The sequence below is a fragment of the Dendropsophus ebraccatus genome, chromosome 4 (assembly GCF_027789765.1).
Source record: "Dendropsophus ebraccatus isolate aDenEbr1 chromosome 4, aDenEbr1.pat, whole genome shotgun sequence".
Lineage (NCBI taxonomy): Eukaryota > Metazoa > Chordata > Amphibia > Anura > Hylidae > Dendropsophus > Dendropsophus ebraccatus.
Window position 1 is genome coordinate 33,832,533 of NC_091457.1, and position 25,877 is coordinate 33,858,409.

A 25,877-nucleotide genomic window follows, 5' to 3' on the forward strand; every position below is an offset into this window, starting at 1 on the left:
CCAAAAATTAAATTGAAAGGGCCGTACTTGGACAATTATTTGTCATTTTAAGCAACCTTACCATACCTGACTAAACTCCCATGTGGATGGCTAGCTTTGCAATAAAATTAAGTCTTTTGATCATAGACACCTATCTATGACCATAAACCAATAAAACTCTTGAATAGTAAAACCAACACTTACCTATGGCCTGGGCCAGGGCGATGACCACTTCCTGGCAAGACGTCTTCTCTGTTACCCCACAGACAACTCTCTGGACCCCATCTACCCAGACTTTTAATTCCATGGTGAAGACAAACGATATGAATGATATGGGGAAGAAGGCCGGGCTAACGATGGTCACTTTAGTTTCTCATCACAGGTCACAAGATGTAAACCTAAGGAAAAGATGATAAAAAGGTTACACAGAGCTTAATACACATTTACAGCATGGTATATACAAATTGTGAGATCACTAAGGATCATCCAAGGCTAGGACAAGAGGCAGCAGAGTAAGAATCGTGCATAGGGGGGCACCATTTCTCTTAATGCAAATCATTATGTAATGACTAAAGTTGATCAATTAGATTCTCATAGTGTAATAAGGAGGACAAAGTGACAGGAAGCAGTTATCCATTGGTTAATTTAATCAGGGAATTGCCAATTTAAGATATGTTCTGATACCGAGAGGGGTGGAAGCCGAATAGGAAATTTAGGACCCCTTAGAAGCATCTTGTCCCACTCTAGGGTCCTTCACATTCAATCTACCATAATGTGTATGTGGTCCCTAGCACGGATAACAGGAAGTTAACCAGTGCGACCCAGAAGACAAGAACATGTGAGTACGCCACTGGAGGAAGAAGCCTTGCTGATAATATGAGAGTAGGAATCAGTCAAGAGTCACTAGTCGGGCTGACAAAGGAATGTGTTTATAAGCACAGAAGTCTTGGAGAAGGTGGGAAAAAAGATGGGCGCAACTCCGCAAAACGGGAGGAGAGGCAGTGAGTCACCATAGAAAAATTCTGAGCCATGACATGCATATCAAATACAGGTATATTTATATCCATACATGTACACCGCACCATAGCATCGAGACAGTACAGAGAAGGAAGTCACTCTGTGACCACCAAAGGCTGCAGAACAAGTTCTGTCACGAGGCAGAACACAAAGGTGACACTACAGTCAGGTGTCCCACTAGGAAGATGGGAACAGTATTCTGTGTCAAAAACATGTGTGAACTGGACCTTAAGCACTACACCATGCACTAAAACCTATCCTGTATATCCCCAATGAAGAGTCCGCAACCCTGCTGGATTTCACAGTGGCATTCGGAAAAGACTTTCCAGGTACTGAATAGGTTAAAATGTTTAGCAACACAAACAATGTATTAATGGCATCATTAGCATTTAGAAATGCAAAAACAATCTGAAGAATGCAGACACAGCAAATTATAAGACTATGGATCGTATGAGGTCATCGCAGGCAAAAACTGCAATAGCAGGAACCAAACCCTTAGGAAACATAATTGATATGATGCAATTGACATGATAATCGGCTCCAAACACAAGTCATGATATATTTATTGCCTATATATATATATATATTATATATATATATATAAACATAATCTTCCTATAAAGTTGTGATACTACACTGCTTTATGTGCCGATCCTGAGGTACAGCTCTTATAGTAGTCCTTAACTGCAATAACTGTTTTCTAGGACACTAATAGAAACAATTGTGTCGACAGACATTTATAACGGCTTAGTTGAGCTACTATAATGTAGTGGAACAGTAGTCTATGTTCACACAGGTTGTTGTTTTAGTCGTAAAATGGCCATGTTCCAGGTTAAAAAACAAACAATGAATTTTACTACCGAAAAAAAAAAAACTGAGAGGACCTTTTTGCCATAATGTACGACTGAAAATACAGCCGTATTGGACAGTAAATGGGCCAAAATACTTTCTAAAGGCTAAAAGCTGTGAAGTGAAGACTGAGTGAGTATAGCCTAAAGCTGGACATACACATAAAAAGGACATATAAAAAGGAAACTGTCAGCTAGAAAAGACGTCCCAAACTTCTTACATGGCTATTTAACCATGAGACTACCATACCATTATTCTAGTTGTCGCAGGCTGCAGTCACCTAAAACATGCTTTAATGCCCCGACCTCACCTCTATGACACCTCTATGAAAAGCTTTTTTTTTTTTTTTTTTTTTTTTTTTTTTTTTTTAGGTTATGGCATCCTCAAATAACTACAATAAAGGTAAGGATAGCCTCACTGCTTATATAGCCATGTAACCATGTAAGCAGTTAAGGATATTTTTTTTCTAGTTGACAGTTTCCCTTTAATATTGGGCCAAACTAAAGGTAGCCTTTAGCTACCGTGTATAGTGGCCTCCCGACTATCCTCCCCTTATGGTAGATGCAAGGGGAGAATAGGGTCAGGCATGTTGGATTTATACACATCCAATCATACCTGGAATAAGGACAACAGCGACCAGAATGCAAATCATTAGCCAGCAGTGTGCAGGAAGTCTACGATCTTTCAGCTCTGACGTTTGCCGAATTCTGAAGTGGCTGTAACTTAGGATCAGTGAAGTAAGACTGGTTTCACCTGGCAGGACTTGGCTCAGTATTTAGTATCAGTATTTGTAAGCCAAAACCAGAAATGGGTCCAAAACACAGAAAAGGAACAAATCTTTCCATTATATTTTTTTCTCCGCAGGCTCCACTTCTGATTTTAGCCTACAAATACTAATGCAAAACACGGCCATGTCAAACCAGCCTTAAAAGGGTTACTAGGCTTTCAAAACTGATGGCTTATCCTCTGGATTGCATATTACATTTGTGGAGGCTCAACACTAGGGAACCCAACCCCCCAAGAAAAAAAACTAAACAAACACCATTGATACCTCCCATTGTCGCACATCATACTTTTTTTGTAGTGGCCGTGTGAGGTATGGAAGCTATGTACCCCTGGAGGAGTAAGAGTAGTATGCAGATTTAAAAAAAAAAAAAATGCATTATCAGTTTTGGATTGGGCATCTTTAAAAGGTATACTTTGCGATAACTAGGGTTCTAAGTGTACATCTGGCCACAAGTGAATACAACAATGTCCTTTCAATCTAGACTTTTACAAACCAAGTGCTTTCTTTATACTGTGGTAGCATTAGCGGCATGATTTCCATGGCTTGTGGACTACCAGAAGCTGTAACCCAAGTCATATACAACAGTTATAATGGTATAATCCTTAAACGTTACTGGAATTGGGTAACGCTAACTCATTTTGTCTTTTCAAGAACTGGATCCTTCAAACATACTTTTTTGATAAAAAAAAAAACAAAAAAAAAAAAACTTGCTGTCCAGGATTAGAGTAACATTGCTGTTTTCTTCTAAGAACGAGTGCCTCACCACTCCATCTTTAGTAATGCATGTCAGCTCCATTAAAGTCATTAAATGGGATTGAGCTGCAGTACTACACCCAGCCTGTTGACAGGTGTGGCGCCGTTTTGTAAGAAAAACACTTATGTTATACTAATACTAATCCTGGACAAGAGACAAATAACTATGAATAATAAGAACCTCATTTTGTCTAAAAGTGGCCAGAAAAACAGGCCTATTATAATACCGAGTAATCTACGCATCATCCACTGTAGAAATACTTTTGTTAAATGAGACTAAAGTTAATAATTATACAGGAAGCAATTACTTTACAATTGGTTACTGAAAACTCCCATTACAGCAGCATACTTAGACTATACATACCTCCATGAGTAGAGATTCCAAAGATATTTCTTATGGGTGCGTCACCTGCTTTACGAGACGTGTCCAGTGACAAGTAGCGCCGTAGATCTCCAGAAAATGTACGATTTTTAACATAGCTTTTCTATAAGCAAGCGCACATTATAGCTCTTTGTACCAAGGATTTATCTTGCTCCATCGCTATCCATAGAAGCTACTAGTTAGATAATAGCTGCTACTGTCTTGCCTGTAAATAGATCTCAATGTCCCCTTGAAAAGCCGGATTTTTATTAAGCCCCCTCCCCTTTGCTCTTCCCCCTCCCCAGTTTCACAGTAAACGGGAGTGGCTGCTGGACTTGAAGAACCAGCCTGCTTCTAAACAAAGAGGACATAGTAGCCAACATAGTAAAGCTATTAGTATCGTTGTGCTACTAGTGGACAGGTAAAATTGGCTTTATGTCAAGAGGGATTTGCAGTGATTGATAGGATCACCATTATATACCAACCATCTCTGGGAATTCAGGAGGAGGATTTTATTACAATGGTCAGATCAACGTCAGTGAGTGGGAATACTTTGGCAATTTTTTTTTTTACCATGACGGAGCAGTCACACAATTAAAACAAATATACATGCTAAACAAAAACATTGGAAAAAATTTTCAGTTGTTTCACCCATATAATGTCTACAAGCCCTGGTCTGACTTGACCATAATACAAATGCAAAAATGTATCTGTAATATTTTAGCGTGAAAACACCCTTACACACGTGAATCAGATGGGTGCTTCACCATACTGCCATGTAAAACACAACATAAAAGACCATAGACGCTTATCACTCCCTATTGGAAGTAACCATATGTAATTAATAGCCTCCTTAAGTACATTTTTTTTTTTATAGTTATGTACACAGGGTCGGTTCCCAAGCTTTGTTTTATTATGCAATTATAATAGCTACCTGGGATGGACTGTTTCAATGCTAATGGAGGTTGGATGACACATTGGAAAAGTGACAGACCAGGTCAAAGATGTCCGTCCTCCTTCCACAACGTTTGTTCACAATGGACACCTTGACTATGGGGATGCATCGCTATTGCCAACTTTAACAGATCAAGGAGAAGAAAGAAACTTGCTAGACTATGTATATGAATAAACAGGTGTCTAACCAAGGACAATGTAAACATCACTAAGCTAACCTCCTCCCCGGTATTCACTACCTCCTATACATAATAATAGAGAATGAAGCCTCTCAAGTATCATTCTGCAGGTGCATCTCCCAAGACAGTATCACTCTATAGAATGGTTTCACGTAGAACAATAGATGTATTATATCTTCACATAAATTAACTTATGTGTTCTTTAGCTTTCTTGGTCTGGGTGTGATTTGAGATATCATTAAGTAACATGAACAATGCAGATTTACAATGGGTGTTCATGTACTCCACTGGACCACTGCCTCAATACAACATTGGAAGCACAGCGAAGATACTGAACTCCTCATGTACCACATCAGGAATGTTTAAATACCGTAATATAACTGAATTTGGTTCCATCAGTTGATAATGAAAGAAGCCACATGTGCCCAGCCCTAAAGCTAGTTGGTATACAGTCAAATTTCTGTTATCTCTCCAAAAATAAGGCGGACACCATCTTCATTGCTGGAACCCCAAAGATAAGATCAGGGATAATGTAATGATATGAAGCCATCAATATGACCCCATTCTATGGGCATAAGTCAGATCTATCATGCTCTCAGTCTGGAGTATAGATGGGTATTACAGTTATAGTAGGGTTCCAAGTTAGGGGGCATTTACGTGTTATGCAAATAGAATCTGTGCGCACAAGATGTGCTACAGACCGGAATCACTGACCTCCTGGCATCATGTATTATGAAACAGTTTAAATGTTTACACTACTGTACCGATACAGCAGCATGGTTGTATCAGTACAGTAGCGTGAACATTTGAAGTGTTTCGGAGCACCTGGCATCCTAATGCCAGAAGGTCTGTGAATCCAGGCTGTAGCCCATCTTCCGTGAACGGACCATCTTCATGGAACGTGTAAATGCCCCCTTACACACAAAATCCTCATTTAGCCCAATAAACCATGGATGATTTCAGAGAGAGTAAACCAAGTAGAACACAATGACTCGTGGTCCTTAGCACAGAAACAAAATGCATTGAAATGGAGTTATTTACTAGATAAACTATTTACTGAGCAAATACGGACAAAGGCCTAAGTTTATCAAAGAAAGATAGTTAATGTGGAGCTGTTTGCTGAGCTTAGGGATGCATCCCATAAAGTAGCCACTTTCCTGAGAGATGGGATCTCGCACAACAATGCCATGTACTATATCATTGTCTTCATATCCAGCTTATCATCAGCTCCCTAAATGAAAGTAAATACCAAAGGCACAATCCCATTTCCTCTCTATTATGGGCCTTTAATTACTAGAATTAGGTCTCATTTGCCTCAATGTCACTTGCTCAGGACATGGCTTCTTTGTCTCTCCTATTAATAAAAATGAGGTCACATCTGTGAGTTATTCCTCACTCAGCAAATACCATGTGGGAAATTGTTTGTCCAAAAATGTGATGGGGGAATGGTGGGCCTCACACGGAAAATGTGGTGCAGATAAAGAGGAGGAACACTGACCATGACATCCACTGCATGCAACCTTATGTTATGTGTGTGCACGTTGTTATCCAGGATGAGAGAAGACACAGCTACGATCTTGCAAAAACAGCAGCACCCCTGTCCTCAGGTTGTTTGTGGTATTACAATTCCCTCAATGGAACCGAGCTGCAAAGCCACACAAACTGAGGACAGGAGAGATGCCGTTTTTGGAAGAAAGTTTGCATAACTATAACCCTTACCATGAACTGTCTGCAAGATATGATGGGGTTGTATCTGCAACCTGGAACAGAAGGCAAGTGCTTACCTACCTGCACTCCCTTGTCACGCTCCTGCTTCAGTCTCCTGGTCCCGGCACACTGACGGCCCGCTCAGCCAATCACTGTCTCTGGCGGGACAGCACACAGTTTGGCTGAGCGGACCGAGGCAGCAAGGGCAGGTAAGCATTTGCAGTTTGTTTTTTTTTTTTTACCAGCCCATCAGCTAATTCAATATGGCTGCCACTACATTCTCGCAGCGGAATGAAAATCCACAGTGAGAATGCAGGGCCATAGACAGTAATTGTAGAATATTGCAGTGGTTTTCACTGCAAAAATCACATCATGATATCTGCTGCGAATGCGGTACGCGAGAATGTGCCCTCAGACTATGTTTTCACTATGTATAAAAGAGCCGTTTTTTGGCACTTGATTGTTTTGAGTATCAAACAACGGACATTGTTTTAAATGAAAAACTGCACTGAAGTCTACGGACAACGGCTGGAAATAAATGACATGATTATTTAAACGGCTATAGTCAAACAACGGCCATTGTTCGCATTGACTTCAGTGCAAATCATTACAAGACTGTTTTAATTTTAAAAAAACGTCCGTTCTTTTGAAAAAAGTTCAGTGTGTGAACTTAGCCTTAAACTGTTTTTTAGCTCCCAGTATGATACTAAATCATGATGCCGGGAGTCCAGATCCGTAACATATCTTTGTGGACAGACTGTAATCACGGAATGTGTGAATGCCCCCTTACTCTGGACACTCCAAGAGTTTCCCACTGGCTTGGTGATCTACAAGGTTCAATATAGGGTCAGTGAAGGCCCTGGGCCAATGTACTGGACCTCGCCATACTTGTCTGACCACAGATAACCTGGGATTGACTGGACTAAAACACAATCTTGTGTCACCAAGACCACCAGACACATCAGGGCTTCCGGCAGTTAGACTACAATTTATCTAGGGAAAATGCTAACACTCGAGAGTTCACCCGAGGTAATCCTTATACTTATTTGTGACAGGCCTGGACATTCGCCATGATAAAAACACAGAATTTTGGCACTTACTGACTATAGCCAATCAAATGCATCTCAGCACACAGTCTGTATCCAGGAGAAAAACAATGCCATCACAGGTCGACTTAACTTGACTATGTTTGGTTGGCACAGATGCAAAGATTCCTTTTCAGGTTGGATTACAATGTTGAAAATCCATGTTTGGCATTACTCTTGGATATCTTACAGATAAATGGCCTAAATATAAAGGGACAAGAGGGAAATTTACATAAACTGCAAAAAAGCCTAAAGAAGATTCCGTCATATGGAATAGAAGGAGCACCACACCTGGTAATGGGCTATGTCTGGCATTGCAGCTCTCAGTCCATGGGTAGGCATGGCTCCGTTTATAGAACAAAAACAGATTTTTTTTTTTAATTCCGTAAAAGTCCTGTTCATTGATTTCCTCATAGAGCCAATACAGACCATGGTATTTGTTCACCGCTTAACATATAACAGCACTAGCAATTCAATGCAACCCAAGAGAATAGTTGCTTAGGTGGAACCATATATTAGCTATACAACTTTTATAATCTATCAAGCACAGTCATGGAGGAAAGGGAGGATACAGACACTAATACTGAAACAATATTTTCCATAATAGTAGTAATAATAGTATCACCACAAGTAGCATTACATAGTTACTTCAAGGTAAACTTCATGGATCACTGGCTGCATGTTGAAGTATACCTTTGTAGAGACCCCAACCAATCCTGGGTTGTGATTTTTAAGGGAACCTTAAATATACAGTCCAATGTGGAGGCATCATGATATAAAGAAGAGAGGTCTGTAGATAAAAATTTTTTTGTCTACAAAACTATGTCAGTACATAGTTCTCATTTATTCATGAAAATCTCAGTCAAGTGTGTGTGTGGGGGGGGGGTTTACTCAGTGATTGACAGCTCTGTATACTTCAATACTAAGACCACCAACTTGACCATTTAGCAACTAATCTGTAGAAATAGAGGGTATGTTCACACAGAGGAACAGGTGAGGAATTTCAAGTGGAATCTACGCTTAATTTTACGCGTATTCAGCTTGAAATTCCACCCGTAAAATATGCACAGAGCAATCTCCCATTGTGTTCAATGGGATTTCTACTCACACAGCGGAATTTACGCATGGAATGTCCCTTTGACATATCAATTATTTGGGCGGATTCTGCTAGAGAAATCCCATAGAAGTCATTGGGGCTTTGAATTTCCGCTTTCTGCTAGCTGCCACAGCTGAAGAGAGAATTTCAAGTAGAAAATTTTCCTCTTCAATTCCTCGCCTATTCCTCATTGTGAACATACCCCTAAATGAGTAAATGATAAGTTACCCTAAAACATTCCACAGAACTAGATATCTAGCTTAAGCATATACTAAAACATACAGAGTACATTACCTGATGGCATCACTGGTTACAATAACTAGTACAGGGTCTGGCAGAACTTTTACACATGGCATTGCTGGAGGTTACACTGCAGACATAGTAAACGTTTGAGTACACAGTGTTTTTTGGTTGCTAAGCCGTTCCCTGATAACATCTGTACTGCTGGAAAATCTCCAAGTTGTCAGTCAGGTAAAATAACTTCCTGTTACCTCATCTTCTGTCAACAACAACGGATGGTGCGTAGGTCATGTGATGAAGGTAACATTATACCACTATGATTATTTGTACAGCCAGAACACTAAGAGGAAAGCTATCCAGACACGCTGGTCACACGGAGTGTGCACTCACAGTGAGGTCACCTCTCCTGCACCTGATCACTAAGCATGTACTCTGGGTTCTGTATTTATTGTGCTCTATGTAATATGTTTAGGTGTATGCAATGGCATTCAATTTTTTTTTACTGTATAAACTCATTGTCAGAAAGTTGTATAGCATGAAGTGATTGGGTCATAGAGACCTATGTTGCTGCCAGTCTAATTTATTAGAATGCGTTCAGACCAGGATATATGTGCCTGTATTATACTTGTGTGAACTCCGCAATAATGGCTGCACCATCACAGGACAGAACTGGTGATGGAAGATCAGTTCAGTAGCGTTCTCCTGTCCGTGGAAGCCATAGGGAGCATCGTTGTGATTTAGCTCTTGAGGCATACTACTCCAGCAGCCATTTGATACTGGTGAGAAGCTAAAGATAGTGTACCCTAATAGGAATACAAACTATGACAGCTACTGTATAACCTAATAGCCATTAGCTCTCTCTCACAATTGCCCTATACACATGCCCACTACGCTGAGCTTACTTATGCTCTAAATGGCAAAAAGCCGCTGCCAAACTGCTCTGACCGTGAATTCTCTCGAAGAATGGGATCAGGTAGCCACAAGACAAAATCCTTCCTTCCCAGACATCAACTGTGAATGCAGAGTTGGGAGGTCCCCTGCACATAGCTATATCTACTATACTACTATATCTAGCTATATCTATATGTCCATAAATATGTGCATTTGTGTAAAGCCAAGAGCTTCTTATCTAATTTGCACTTCTAGGTATCCTGCTCCTTTAAGGTCTGACACATCTCTCCATACTTTATTATAGTGTGGTAGATGATATATTAGGGTGCTAAAAGAGATCAACCTTTGTCCCTCAGTCTGGGATCATACAAAAGTCTGTTGGTCAAAATAAATCTAATCTGATGGATTCCGCTACCTGTACAAACAATGGGGGTGGTGTAACCCTAGCAGGACTTATGAAACATTGTTGTTTGTATGCCAAGCTTGGGCGCAGCAACGTGTATGAAGGGGAAAGCCAGTACGGCCACCAACCTGAGTAAATATATGCAACACTTAGTGACAAACAAGTGCTCTTCCGTGGTTACTGAAGTGTCCCCTCTAAACTCAGCGCTAGGCGACAAAAGAACACAACATCTTTGTCTTCATCTTCCAGACTCAAGATGGTCTCACATTTAGAAAGACTTAAAGCAGTCAATGTGAGGTTAAATCAGGTGTAGCTTGTGGGTTCTTTCTGTAATCACAGCCCTCCAAGTGACTGCGGCTTAAGCCTGTCAAACAGGTTGTGCAGAGTGCTGTGCTGGACCACCGCTATCTCTACTGCTCGTCCTTTTACACATACTTTAAAGTCACCTCCACGTGAACATTCTTTCAAATTAGAAAAATCACATTTTTAAGAAAAACCTGATGCTTCCACGTATCAAAAAAATGGGAAAATCCACTTTTCTTGCATTACACTTTACATAGACTGCCAAGTGAGAAAAGCAAGAATGGCAGGTTAAATACATGCACACCTACATGGAAAGCTAAAGGGCACACTCACCTATGAACACCCTGTACAGTTTATATATAGAATGAATGCACTTAAATGTTGCGCAACTTGGGATCAGTGCAAGATAAGTAATCTCATACATATACAAAGTCTAGAGCTGCGTTCATAATTCTTCTGTACTTTGGGGAGTTACATGGCACTTATCAGACTAACTTTAAACTGGTCTGTATTTACATTAGTGACAGGATTAGCAATCTGGTGCAAGTGACAGGTTGTCTGGTGTGTTTCACTCTGAGGTGGTGTCCTATAATTGGTCTGAATATGTACCTGCCTGCAGTCATTCCTGTAGCAAATAAGGCTACCTTAGTTTAAAAAAAAAAAAAAAAAAAAAAAAAAAAAGACGTATTAGTCTTACCGGTAAGACGGTTTCTCCGAAACCTTCACGACGGCACCACAGGAGTTAACTCTTGCCCTAGGGACAGGAAAAGCACACAGCGAGAGGTTAAAAGCCCCTCCTCTTCCCCTAGACACCAGTGCATTATAACCCAATGTTAGCACCACGTGAGTACCGTACATTAATATAACATACAATACCGGGGGGGATGTTGGTGCCGTCGTGAAGGTTTCGGAGAAACCGTCTTACCGGTAAGACTAATACGTCTTTCTCTCCTCACCTTCACGACGGCACCACAGGAGTAATACCAACAATTACCTTAGGGAGGGACCACAGCTTGTAGAACTTTCCTACCAAACGCAAGGTCTTCGCTGCGTTGTAGCTGTAGTCGGTAGTGTCTTGTGAAGGTATGTGGAGTAGACCAGGTGGCTGCTCTGCAGATCTGTTCAATAGATACACATGCCTTCTCTGCCCATGTTGTTGCTATAGCCCTGGTGGAATGGGCTTTAATCAGCAATGGGGATGGTAAATTCTGAAGACTATAGGCTTCACTTATAGCGTTCTTTATCCAGCGGCCTAAAACGCTTTTTGACACTTTTTTGCCTTTGTTTTTTCCCTGGAACTGAATAAAGAGTGATTGATCTTTTCTCCAAGGTTCGCATACTTTGAGGTATTGTAAGACTGCTCTTCTTACATCAAGGGAATGGAACTTTTGTTCTAGGTCAGTTTTTGGAGAGGGACAAAAGGAGGGAAGAACAACGTCTTGAGATCTGTGAAAGGATGTTACTACCTTTGGTAAGAAATTTGGATCTGTTTTTAAGACAATTCTGTCTTCCTGGATCAGGCAGTAGGGCTCTCTTATAGTAAACGCCTGCATCTCTCCTACTCGTCTTGCTGACACAATTGCTACAAGAAAAGCGACCTTGTATGATAGAAATTTTAGATCACACTCTGATAGTGGCTCGAAGGGACGTAGAGTTAGACCTTCAAGTACAATATTTAAGTCCCAGGGGGGAAGTAAATTTTTTATGGGAGGATTCTGTCTGACTGCACTCCTCATAAACCTTTTCACCCATCTATTGTCAGCAATGTTGGAGTCGTAGACTGCCGAAAGGGCAGAAATCTGCACCCTGAGGGTGGCTGGTCTTAAGCCTTTGTTTAGGCCTGCCTGAAGAAAATCCAGAATAAGCGGAATGTTGGGATCAGCAGGAAAAGGTGGCTTAGTCGGGCACCAGGAATTAAAGACTTTCCAAACCTTCAAATAGATTTTTGAGGTCACTGGTTTCCTGCTATTCTGGATGGTAGAAATTACTGAATCTGAAAGCCCCTTGCTTCTAAGCATCTCCCGTTCAGGATCCATGCTGAAAGTTTTAGATTCGCAAGACCTGGGTGGAGAAGTGGACCCTGACGAAGGAGGTCCGGATCTGAAGGCAGAAGCAGAGGAGGTTCCAGGGCCATCTTCTTCAGCATCCCAAACCAGGCTCTTTTCGGCCAGAATGGGACTATTAACATTACTGTCACCTCTTCCTTTAAGATTTTCTGTAGTACCTTGGGTATCAAGGGAACAGGTGGGAACCCATAGGCCAGGTTGAATGTCCAGGGGTGAGCCAATGCATCTATTCCCAATGGTTCCCCTATTGGTTGAAGGGAGAAGAAGTTCTTTGTCTTCTTGTTCCTGTTGTTCGCAAAGAGGTCCACCTGTGGTGAGCCCCACTCCTCCGTAATCATTTTGAAGACTGAATCCTTCAGCGTCCATTCCCCTGGCAATAGGACATGCCTGCTCAAATAATCTGCTTGGGAATTTTCTATTCCCCGGAGATGAGTAGCTGTAATTGAGAGGAGGTTGTTTTCCGCCCATCGGAATATCTTGTCCGAGATATATCGGAGGGAGTTTTGTTTCGCGCTCCCTTGGTGTCTGAGGTGCGCAACTACTGTTATATTGTCCGAGAGGACATGAAGGTGAGATTTCTGCAAGGTATCTCTTGCCTGTTGCAAAGACATCCATACCGCCAGGAGTTCCCTGTAGTTGGATGATCTTTCGGCTGTTTCCTGAGACCAAGTGCCCTGGTATAGAAAGGAGTCCACCTTCGCACCCCACCCTGACATGCTTGCGTCTGTGGTGAGAATCTTCTTTGGAACAGGGTTCCAATGAACCCCCTTCCTCAGATTGACTGGGTCTAACCACCAGTTCAGAGACTGACGGACTGATAGCGGAATTCTCATTATCTTGTCTAATCCCCACTTCTGTTTGTTCCAAGATGAGAGAATCTGGAACTGCAGAGGTCTGGAGTGTGCCTGGGACCATGGTACTGCTGGAATGCATGCGGTCATTGACCCTAGGATTGACATGGCTTCCCTGATGCGACATGCTCCTTTCCTGCGGAATAATCTCATCTTTTCTCTGATGGCGACTTCTTTTTCTGATGGGAGAAAAGACATCTGTTTCTCTGAGTTTAGCAGGATTCCCAGGAAGATCTTTTCTGTACCTGGGTTGAGGTCTGATTTTTTGTCGTTCAGGAACCATCCCAGCGAGAGAAGGAGGTCCCTGGTAAGGGATAGGTCTTCTAGAAGTTTCCGTGAAGAGTTTGCCACTAGAAGAAGATCGTCTAGGTAGGCAATCACGTTGATACCCTGCAGATGTAGATAGGAAATTATCTCGCTCATGATGCAGGTGAATATCCGTGGAGCTGACGAGATCCCGAAAGGGAGGGCACAGAACTGAAAGTGTTGTACTCTCCCGTCCATCCTGATGGCAAACCTCAGATATTTTTGGGAGGATGGATGTATCGGGACATGGTAGTACGCGTCTTTTAAGTCGATTGACGCCATCATGGCGCCTGTTGGGATTAGTGGAGTTGTACTCTTTATTGACTCCATCTTGAACCTCCTGTATGTCACATATTTGTTTACAGGTTTTAGGTTGATGATGAGCCTGTAAGTCCCGTTGGGTTTGGTAACTAAAAATAGATTCGAGTAGTGTCCCCTCCCCAGTTGCTTCACTGGGACCGGGATCACTACATTGGAGCTTACCAAGTTCTTCACACTTTGCGTAAGTTCCAACTGAAGGAAAGGAGAGGACTGTTGGGAGATCTTGAACTTTTCGGGAGGAGAATGGCAAAATTCTATTCTGTATCCTTCTCGGATTACATTTATAATCCACTGATTTTTTGTGATCTTTGTCCAAGACTCCCAAAACTTGGACAATCTCCCCCCGACTGGAGCTATGTCATTGTTTGTCCTTTCCATCACGGGGCTTGAAAAAAATATTTGAATTTTTTCCCCCTTTGGAATAGCTCCAACGGCCTCTTTTTGGTTTCTCTTTATATTTGTCCTGATATCTAGGACGTTGTGTCTGCTCCTGTTTCTTTTGTGTTTTTTCCTCTGGGAGAGCCTTTTTCTTGTCAGAAGATTTTTCTAGAAGTTTATCTAAGGCTGACCCAAACACATATTTACCCTCAAAGGGTAATCCGCAAAGCTTGGATTTGGAGATATTATCTCCTTTCCAGTCTTTTAGCCATAAGGCCCTTCGGGCCGAGTTAATTAGGGCTCCATCTTTTGCAGCGACCCGGATAGCTTCAGCTGAGGAATCTGCTAAGAAGCCAATGGCATCCTTTAGGAGAGGGAGGGAGTCAATGATTTTATCTCTTGAGGTATTATCCCTCAGGTGTTCCTCTAACTGATTGACCCAAACATGCGAAGCTCTCGCCACACAAGTAGCGGCTATATTGTTCTTGATTGAAAAGGTCACCGTCTCCCATGACTTTTTCAATAAGCTCTCTGCTTTCCGATCCATAGGATCGCGAAGTTGTGTAGAGTCCTCAAAGGAAATAATAGTCTTCTTTGAGACCTTAGCCACCTGGGCGTCCACCAGGGGGACCTCCCATTCCTCAGTTTCCTCAGGATCAAAGGGAAGACGGCGCCTAATATCTGAGGGAACTGACATCCTTTTCTCAGGTTTTCTCCATTCCTCTGAAATTAGTTCTTTTATTGTCTTATGAATGGGGAAACCCAATTTCTTTTTTGCCTTTAGACCCGCAAATAATTTATCTGCGGCAGAGATCTCCTCCTCCTTTTCCTCGATACTCAACGCAGTTCTGCCTTTAGTAATGGGGAAATCCTTTCAGAGGGAAAAAAATATTTTTTCCCTGATACCTGGGTGTCCGAAGCCTCAGACCTAGCCCCAGAATCAGAAACCTGCCCTGATTCCACTTCGGATATTGAGGAGGAAGAGGGAGACCTGTGTCTTTTAGATACAATAGAAGACACTGAGGACCCTGAACATCCTGGAACCACCAATGCAGGAGAGCTTTCAGCCGGGGGAGCAGGAGGGTCAACCCGCGGAGGAGGGAGAGGATTTATATTTGGTTCTGGGGCAGGAGCTATAGCCACTGGCTGAGCGACTGGATTAGAACCTTTGATCTCATCTTTTATCATTTGCCTTATATCAGATAGAAAAGATGATCTATCCTCCTTTATAAATTCATTTATACAAGATGTGCAGATATTTCGTTTAAATGATGATGGTAATCTTGTGTTGCAATTAAGACATCTCCTTGCAGGTGGGGGAGGAGGTCTAGATTTCTCCTTCTCTTTCTGAGTGGCTTCCTTCTCCTAGGCATGAACAGAGTACATTTAGAATCATGGCAGGAGAAAGGGAGGAAGCCCCACACCTAGTGAATCAGCAGGTGGGCACCCAGAGAGAGAGAGGGTTGATATAGGTGGAAAATTGAATTGCACCACAACCCCCCAGTGTAGCATAAAATGGCACACTTACCGCCGCTGGCGAGTGCGAAGGCATGTCTGCAGATGAAGCCGCTGAATCCATCATGAACGCAGACCTCAGGACGGGCGACCCGCAGAGAGAAGCCTGTCTTTTAAATGCACCGCCCGGCGTTTCTCGGCGGCCGGAGCATCCGCTTCCGGCGTGTGACGTCAGCGCGCCACGTTACGTCACGTGGGGACGCACGTCGGGCTCCGTGCCTCACTTCCGGTGGAACTAGTCGTAACCGGAAGTAGGCCGCGGCGTACGCAGAGAAGTCCGCCCTCACCGGAGCCCGATCTGGACGAGTCGCCAACGGGGAGAGCTGAAGACCGCAGCCCCGCAATCCCCGCTCGTCCTGTCACCGGAGGATGGCGCGCGAGCGGGCCTTCCCCTACCCCCACCAGCCGCCTCCAGGGAAGGAAGGGGATAAACCCGATCGATCCCTCTGGTAAGGGGGAATTTTTCTTCCAGGGGATCTCCTCACCTTCGACGGATCCCCCACACCTCTCGTGCCTGCCCTTCAGGGACAGGAAAAGCACTGGTGTCTAGGGGAAGGGGAGGGGCTTTTAACCTCTCGCTGTGTGCTTTTCCTGTCCCTAGGGCAAGAGTTAACTCCTGTGGTGCCGTCGTGAAGGTGAGGAGAGAAAAATTGACCAACAGCACTACATTGCCAAGTGTGTCAAAAACTTGCATGAAACTTAGGACAAGACCAATTTTTTCCCCCCAGAATAATCCAAACGGGGTGCTATAACACCCTATTCATTTGCACTGTGCTCTGAAACTCCGCCACGTCAGAACATAGCCTCACAGTATAGCCTCTGGAATAAAGTCAATACTTCCCTAAATGCAAATCTATAGAGCAAGCTAAGACCGGCGCCGAGCCAATAGCTATGACCTTAGGAAAAATTATCAGCATTCCGAGGTCCATTTATCATCCTCCTTTATGTCCTATGTGCAGGTTCTACTATTTCAGTGCGTATATGGTGACCAGCACAGGAACCCCCTTCTGCTTAACTGACATGCTGCAATGGAGTGATATAGGATTTTTGTTACCTTTTACTATGACACCTGTTTGTGCACTGAGCTTCCTTAACCTGTTCACATCAAAAAAATGACACTCTACAAGATATATGAAATCTTGCTTACTTTCGCCAGCATACATGTTCCACCCTCTGGCACCATCATAAAAGAGCCATTGTCTTAAGGAGGAAGGGCTGGGTTATTCTGCCTGCAGCCTCACTAAGTCAGCTCAATCTACCTGCAGAATAAGCGAGATCTGGATTGTTAGTTTACACAGTCAGAATATTACTTCTTATCCACAGGAAATAAATAAATATATATTATATATATATATATTATATATATATATATATATATATATATATATATATATATACATATACATACATTATATAAATCAGAAGAATACCGCAGCACTCATGGGATAGAATTCAACACAGCGTGTATATTTCCCCAAACCATGACGTTTCGCTCTCCACACAGAGCTTTTTCAAGCAGTGTGGAGAGCGAAACGTCGCGGTTTGGGGAAATAAACACGATGTGTTGAATTCTATCCCATGAGTGCTGCGGTATTCTTCTGATTTATATTACCTATACCGGGTGGTTGCTGGTATATACCGCCTGGCACCACATCTATCGTTACACGAGTGCTGCATTCATTCTGAATTTCTTTATATATATATATATATATATATATATATATATATATATATATATATATATATATATATAGATATATAGATATATAGATATATAGATATATATATAATAAAAATTGCCCTGCCTTTTGGCCCATTTTGTTGGCCAAATGTTATATTTCTTTAGACTTTTTTTATCCATTCTTTTTACTGCTGCAAATACTATTATGTAATTTGTTTACCAGCCATTTTGGGGTACCAAATTCAATAACAATGAGTGTTATTGAGCTTTAAACAATCAAAAAAGCACCCTGCACTTTATTTTATGGTGTAAAACTACGGCTGTAAAACTTAAGTGATTGGAAATAGCCAGCCATTCTTCCATTGAGCGCAACAGAGCTAAAAAACAAAAACAAAAACAAGAAAACATTTTGCCACAGAAAAGGTTTAAAATACACATAACCTAATATTCTGTCACAAGAGTTTTAACATGTAGTCTCAACTTCACTGCTGTAACAAATAGTTGCTACTCATAAAGATAAAGTCTCTGAATCCTATAATATATATAATCAAAGCATATAAAGCTATCCCCCCCAAAAAAATACACTGCCTGGAACACATAGATAATAATTGTAAGTACTGAAGTTCATAGATTACAACACAGAAGGATGATCTGATCAAACTAGTTTCTCATGTCCGCCATCCTGTGCACTTCTGCATGTCTGTATAGAGCTGCCTTGTTTTGTGGCTCCATCCAGCACTGAGGTACAGTAACAATACACACATGATACCTCATGGTCTTGTAGAATTATTTGCATTTGCATTTCTGAGGTATTGAGTCATGTATGGAGTTACCAGCAGTAAGCGCTCATGTTTTCATGCTTCATCGTTTGACACATGCAAATGTGACTGCCTTACATCATGGCCTCCAGTGTCTAAGAGTGCAAGCTTCTGTGAGCACGGTCTTCACTCACTCATACAGTCTTACCATGTAATATAAGTGATACATAAGTAGTTCTTGTCCCACTATAAGGCTATGTTCCCACAACATTTTTTGGTCATTTTACAGATGCCTTATCAAATTTTTTTTAATGGGATAATCAGATGTTATAATTAATAAAAGGATTGTTTATTTTAATTCATGTGTATACACTTTTGTGGGAGTCATTTTGGGTTGTAGTTGGGTTATTGGACCCTTTTTGTTTTTTGTTATTGAATCCAAACTAATGTTCCTATATTGGATATATTTGTAATGATTCAAAGTGATGTTTTAACCTTGTTTACATACCTCCAGTGAACTGCAGTCAATACTTACATATGGGTACTATTAATGGTAGTTTACATTTCATTTGACTATAAATGCATTCATGAATAAAAATTAAATAAGCATTATAAAATTAATAGTGTAATAAAATAGAATTACATAATACTGTAATAAAATAATTGTTATAATCATTATTAAATGCATTAATTGTGGTACTGAAATATAGGTTCCTAATCATGGTTGAATATAAAAGACTTCACAAATAAGCAGTGTGCGTTTTCAGAACAGACTACATTTAATAGAGTAGTCAGTTACAGACTCCCTAAAATAAATTAATATTTTATCATTGAAGAAAAAGGCTTTTTAGCTGCTGATGTCATCGCCTCCTCTCAGGCACCGCTATCTCTTTATTGTAATGTCTCGTGTTGACATGAGCAGACTTTGGTGCCTGGATAAAATCAGTGCTTAGTGGATGTTATAGTGCAAATATAGTATAAGGCGGAATGAGTGGCTGGACCACCATGACCACTAATCTAATCTAATCACAGTGGATCCAGTCATTGCTATAAAGACTGTTTGAAGAGGCAGTTTGACTGTAAAAGTAGATAGTAGAAATGTGAAAAAAAGTGTTAGATTTTTCCAGTTATTGTTGGGGCAGCCACTGGCATACATGGACTGTTTTAGCCAAAAGGCACATGTACAAGTCTAGAACAAGACTCTTTTTCAATGGAATGTACAAAATTGTATAAAGAAACAAACCAAAACACCATCTAAGCCTTATATGTAAAACAGAAAATCTAATTTCTCCGTTCTATTGTGTGACAGTTCAAGGGATACTTAAAATGTGCAAGTAGGAGCAACAACCATGTCCCAATGCCGGGAATATATCACTCATACTTGTGTGACTTTTCACAGTCAGTCATTTCATTATGACCCCGGTTCTATAGTGGTGTTCACAATAAAGGACCCCCCCCCCCCTCCTCCCCAAAAGCTAGAATGCTTTCTCAGTATTCTCAGCGAAAGCAACTATGGGAATGTTATTGTTATTGTAATGAGGCCGATACTCAGGATTAAGATTTCACCCTTTTGTGATATATCTTGACATTTCTGATCTCAAATGACATGCTTCCTAGTTAAAGGGACGGTGGCAAAACACAGCGAAAGTACCAGAAAGGAATGTGGATTGGAGTAGTTGTCAGTCAGCATGACAGAGTATTGGAGAACAGTAAAGCAAGTGATTCATCTATTGTAATATATAGTAAAACAAACAACATTGGTGCCTGGTCTTCTTTCACCGGGTGGATGGTTTCACTCAAAACAAGACTCTTCTGAAAGCTTCCACCAGCAGATAAGATAGCGCCCATCTAGTCACAAAGTTTAGCTTTTTCTACTAAAAAAAAAAAATGTTCTGTTACGGCCACTTGGTCTCTTTTTTTTTTTAGTTTGGCACCATAATGTATCCCCAACCCCCTTTACCCAAATACCTAAACTCTACCTCCCTCTCTTATCTTGTATCAGACACTAAAAGGGTCTTTTGTGTGGGGGGACAATACTGTTCCAAGACACTGTCGAATTAAAGGTTTTCCCGACTAGAGATGAATAGTACCATTGTATTCATAATAGCCACGCCAGAAATCTCCAAATGGGAAAAAAAAAAATTTAAAAGAGGTTTTATAAAAATATTTTTTATAGTGTACCTAAACTTTAAACGAGCCTCACACCTATAAGTTTCAGCAAGTTCATACATTGTGCACTTAGCTTTTTGAGAAGAAAGGGGCACAGCACAGTCCCTTTGTTCTAGAGACTGGTGCATGTCTCCGCATCCGGACCCCCACCAATCCAATCTTTTGACACGTCTCAGATGTAGGAAGTTAAGTTTAATCACTGTATAAATGAAAAGCACTACAACTTTTGTATGTATCTTGTGTATTTCTCACCACTTTCAAGATATAGTTTTGCTGTCCATGAATAAGAACTTTTTTTTTATTTCCATGCATAGGCTGCAATCCCAGCCCCTTAATAAGGAGTGTATATAATTGTATCCAGTCCAGGTACCCTGGTTTACTGTAGATTATTGCAGCGGCTTAAAGGGGTATTCTCTTAACTAATATAGTTATACATGTAAGACAAGTAGGTCAACTTAAATAGTTTTGCAAATACATTCATTTGCCAAGCTTGTCTCCTTCTCCTGATATGCTGCTCTTTCCCTCCTATTGTTGACTGTTGGTTATGGTTAGGTTACTGATCGCAACTCTGCTCTAAAACCAATGGTTAGACTGATATATCTATAAAGCTGTATAGAGGTTATATACATACATACATACACATATACACACACACACACACACACACACACACACACACACAGTAATACCTCGGTTTTTGAACACTTTGGAACTCGAACTGCTTGGTATTCAAATGAAAATTTACCCAAAAGTAGTGTTTTGAATTCGAACTTTGCTCGGTTTTCGAACGTTTTTGCGAGCGTGGATGGTGGGTTGTACCTGGCGAGTTAAGCAGTGGTGAGGCTTCACATACAGTACAGTGCTGTATAAGACTGCTGGAGTGCATATACAGTGCAGTAGTAGTACAGGCAGTGCACCACCATCTCCCATACATTACAGTGCTTGGAAGGGGGGGGGGGGGGGGACGCTATACAGTAAAGGATGGTTGAGGAGTTGGTGACTACTGTACTATAATTGCTGGTTCTGATTAACATTTCTTATGTTTAATGTCCTGTACAGTATATACTGCTGTTCTGTACTGTAGTGATTATACTGAGCACTTAGTGTAATAAATGAGTATTGTAGGTAATTATTGGTGGCTGCTGGAACCAATTAATCACATTTACATTGTTTCCTATGGGAAGACACTGCTCGGTTTTCAAACTGCTTGGTTCTCAAACTGCCCTCCGGAACCAATTAAGTTCGAGAACCGAGGTACCACTGTATATGAGATAGATAGATAGAGACACACACATATACACACACACAAACACACCATCTAGATCACTGCTTTCATAGCAGAGTGGTGGTCTGTAATCTAGAGGGCTGTCAACAAGGAAATGGAAAGACCAGCATATCAGGAGCAGGAGACAAGTTTGTAAAATTAATATATTTGCAAAGATATAAAACTTGACGAGTCCTCATTCATTTTCCCCTATATAACTCACCATGTTTGAAAGGTGCAAAGTATAGGATAGTTTAGCACTTTACCATAAATGTGCTGAATAAGCATTCAGGGTTCAACTCGAGCATTGTTTGTGTAGTACACTCCCCCTAATAGTGACCTGAAAGGGTGGTGTAGAGAAATGCTTATCTGAGAACCTTTAACACACAAACACCAGCCTTGACATCCATCTTTCTGCTGCCCACATTTAACACTCCATCTCTATAAGCAGGGACCTCACCACAACGTTAAGGAGATTTTTAGGCAACACCACCTGGGAATTTTGTGCATTAGTAAGATTTCCTATTTCCAAAAGCATTTAAAAGGATGTTGGTTTTTGGCAAGTGTGTTACTAAAAAAACATCTTCCTGAAACCTACAGGATCAGGAGTTAAATCTAACATCTTCCTTTAAATAATCTGTCAAGGGAGAGTCAATGTCATCAAACACATTAGACCTCCAGTGGCTTTGGCTGATACAGGTATAGGCCATGTTCACACAGTGTAATCTAACAGCTGTTTGACACGACCATTGGTTTGAGTTTCAAACAACGGCCGCTGTATTAAATGTTTCTCTGATTATTGCATTATCAGCCGTAGGAACCTTATTTTCCACCCATAGAATCTGCTGGCACTATGGGTATGATTGAAAAATCAATTAACGGCCCTATTACACGGGACGATTATCGTGCGAAAAATCGTTAAATTGTTCAAATTTAAACGATAATTGTTCTGTGTAATTGCAGGCAACGATCGAAAAATCATTCGTATGTCGTTGATATAGATCTTAACCTAAAATTATCGTTATCCGTTGGCTAATTGTTCGCTGTAATTCCACGTTTGTTCGCTCAAGTTCCGCATTTTTTCACTAATCGTTCAGTGTAATAGCACATTGTTCATTGTTTTTCTGGGATCAGAAGGAATAAACGTTAATAGTAACGATCGCAGTAACGATCGTAACTAACGATTATTATTCTGTGTAATATGGTGAACGACTTCAGGTTAACGATAAACAATCTCGTTTGCGATTGTTCATCGTTAGTTGTTAAAAATGGCTCAGTGTAATAGGACCCTAACCATTGACCTTCATTCACATTATGGCAGGATGGCCACACAGTGTGTGAACAGTCTATTTTCTACAGCCATTGTTTGCAAACTGCAGCCATAGAAAATAGACATGTTCATTATTTTATACAGCCGCAGTAAACAATGGCCACAGTTAACGCACTGAACTCAATGCATTTGGAAACCTATGGCAGTTCTTTTCAATTACAACTATGCCAGTAGTTTCCAGAATTTGTGACTGCCCCCAGAAGTATATAGCCCCCCTGTTGCTCCCCCAGTAGTATATAGACACACGGTACCTTTCATATAGCCAGCTGTGCTTCCATAATGTAGAAAAAATGGTTTTATTCCATAGTACACAAAGCCAAAGAGGCTTTTGCAATCTGCTGAAAAGCTGTAAGCTGTAACACCACCCTGTTTGATTGACACCTGGAAGCAGCTCAGGAAACAGTTAATACATTACCTGTGTTCTCCTGTGCTCTGAATATGTCCCAGTCAGTGACTGGCTGAGTGGCCTGTCAGCTCTGAAGCTGCAGCCGCGGCACCTGGACGCATGCAGAGCGCAGGAGAACACAGGGAACGTGGACAGGTAATGTATTAACTGTTTGGACAAGGGATTCACGGACATCACTAACAATGTTCATGCAGCCCAACAATTATCGGGCCATGTAATAGGACCAGTAAACGAGCGCCAATCTAGCATATCGGCATTCGTTTACAATATTAATTGGGCCTTCATCGACCCGTGTAATAGTACCCTAAGAGTGTGAGCAGTCTACCCCCTTGAAGGCACAATGCTAATACTGGAAAAACAGTGGAAACCAAGGCTTACTGGAAACCTTCATCCCACATTATGGCTCAGCTACTGACCTCATCTTTACAGAGCACATACCAGGCTGATAAGAAAGGTATGACTGGTCACTCCTCCCCACCCCCCCACAACATAAAAAACACATATTAACCATTAAACCAGTGTGCCAGAATGAAGGACGCACACTTGACAATGAAGCAGCTCTCCTCTGAGAACAGAACACACAGGGAGATTTACTTTAGGGTGGCAATTCTAACAATAATTTTAATATTGTACTGTAAACCGCAGTCGTATCCTTGGACATAAAGTACGCTTATTATCCTCACAGTGCTGTATACACATTATGTAAAGTGCATAGAAACTATTGTATAGAGTAGAAACTGCAGCTGACCACTGTGAGAGCTTTATCTTGGGAACAAAGTGCAGAATATTCCTATTGCCCATGCAGAAAAGCAAATACTGGAAATTCACTGTTACAGAGCCATAATGACATACAATTCTGTCTGAAAGGGATGCATATGGTCAAATGTTTGGTACCTTGGCTACTACCACTGTACTGTATGGTTAGGAGGCCAATGGGCAACTCTGTATGGTTTATGCCAGCTGACACCATCCTCTATCAACATTTAGCTTATTGCTCAATGGGCACTCAAACAATGTATTACACATACATATACTCCATGGTTCTTTTGAGCTGGAAATATTTTCTCACCCAAGCCATTAGCCATCCATCCTTACAAACTTGATGACCAGTTCATGTCCTTTGGGTAGGACAGGCAGGGATGGCTTATAAGGAGGACAAAAGGGGCGATTATCTAGGGCCATTTATCTCTTATGTTAACGCACAGTAAAATCTGAACTGTAAAACAGCAGTGACATTGTTTATTCTCTAATATTAAAGGTCATGGAAAAACAGCAATTACTGTACATGTTCAGTAAAGGCAGACGTTCATGTGCATAAGGGGAACAGCAGGTATCTGTTGGTGAACAGCTATCGCAGGCGCATGAGCACCTTAAAGGGGAACTATCAGCAGGTTAGACTAATCTAACCTGCTGATAGCCCACTATTGAGCACAAGGCGCTGAGGAGAAAGGTATGTCTTAAAGGGGTAGTGCGGCGGTAAAAAATTATTCACAGAATAACACACATTACAAAGTTATACAACTTTGAAATGTATGTTATGTCTGTGAATGGCCCCCTTCCCCGTGTCCCACCCCACCCGTGTACCCGGAAGTGTAGTGCTTTATACATACCTGATCCGTGCCGACACGCGTCCGCCATCTTGTGCCAAACGTCATCTTCGGCCGGCCGGCCCGAACACCTCCGATCTTCCCGAGTGCCGGCCGCGTCATCAGCTGCTCAGCCGCGATTAGCTGAGCATAACTGTGCTGAAGATGACGTTTGGCACAAGATGGCGGACGCGTGTCGGCACGGATCAGGTATGTATAAAGCACTACACTTCCGGGTACACGGGTGGGGGTGGTGGGACACGGGGAAGGGGGCCATTAACAGACATAACATACATTACAAAGTTGTATAACTTTGTAATGTGTGTTATTCTGTGAATAATTTTTAACTGCCGAACTACCCCTTTAAGGCCCTATTACACATAGCGGTTATTGGCCGTATTTGGCCGATACCGACCGTTGAGGCTGATAATTGATTTGTGTAATAAAAGACAACGATCATCCGACATGCGTGATGTCGGCTGGTCGTTGTCTTTTAACACGTTGAAAAATCAACGACAATAGCAGCAATACGCGGCTGTTGCTCCATGCAATAGGAGCAGCGGCAGCAGACCACCGCTACCTTCTATGGGCTGGTTGGACGATCTAGTGATCACCCGGGCAGCCCCTGCCTCTTACCCGCTC

At 41.6% G+C, this 25,877-nt stretch overlaps 1 protein-coding gene across 5 annotated transcripts in view; it reads right to left on the bottom strand.

Annotated features, from left to right (window-relative positions):
* RASSF7 (Ras association domain family member 7) overlaps window positions 1-25,877 on the bottom strand; it is a 46,119-nt gene that overhangs the window by 10,665 nt on the left and 9,577 nt on the right. For 3 of the 5 annotated variants that reach the window (XM_069965481.1, XM_069965477.1, XM_069965479.1), the window contains exon 2: window positions 184-377. In XM_069965481.1, the coding sequence (XP_069821582.1) occupies window positions 184-286 (103 nt within the window). In that variant the 5' untranslated portion in view covers window positions 287-377. Of the gene's footprint in view, window positions 1-183; window positions 378-7,686; window positions 7,873-17,188; window positions 17,282-25,877 lie in introns of those variants that run through there. The other 2 variants (XM_069965478.1, XM_069965480.1) reach the window with 2 other exon arrangements.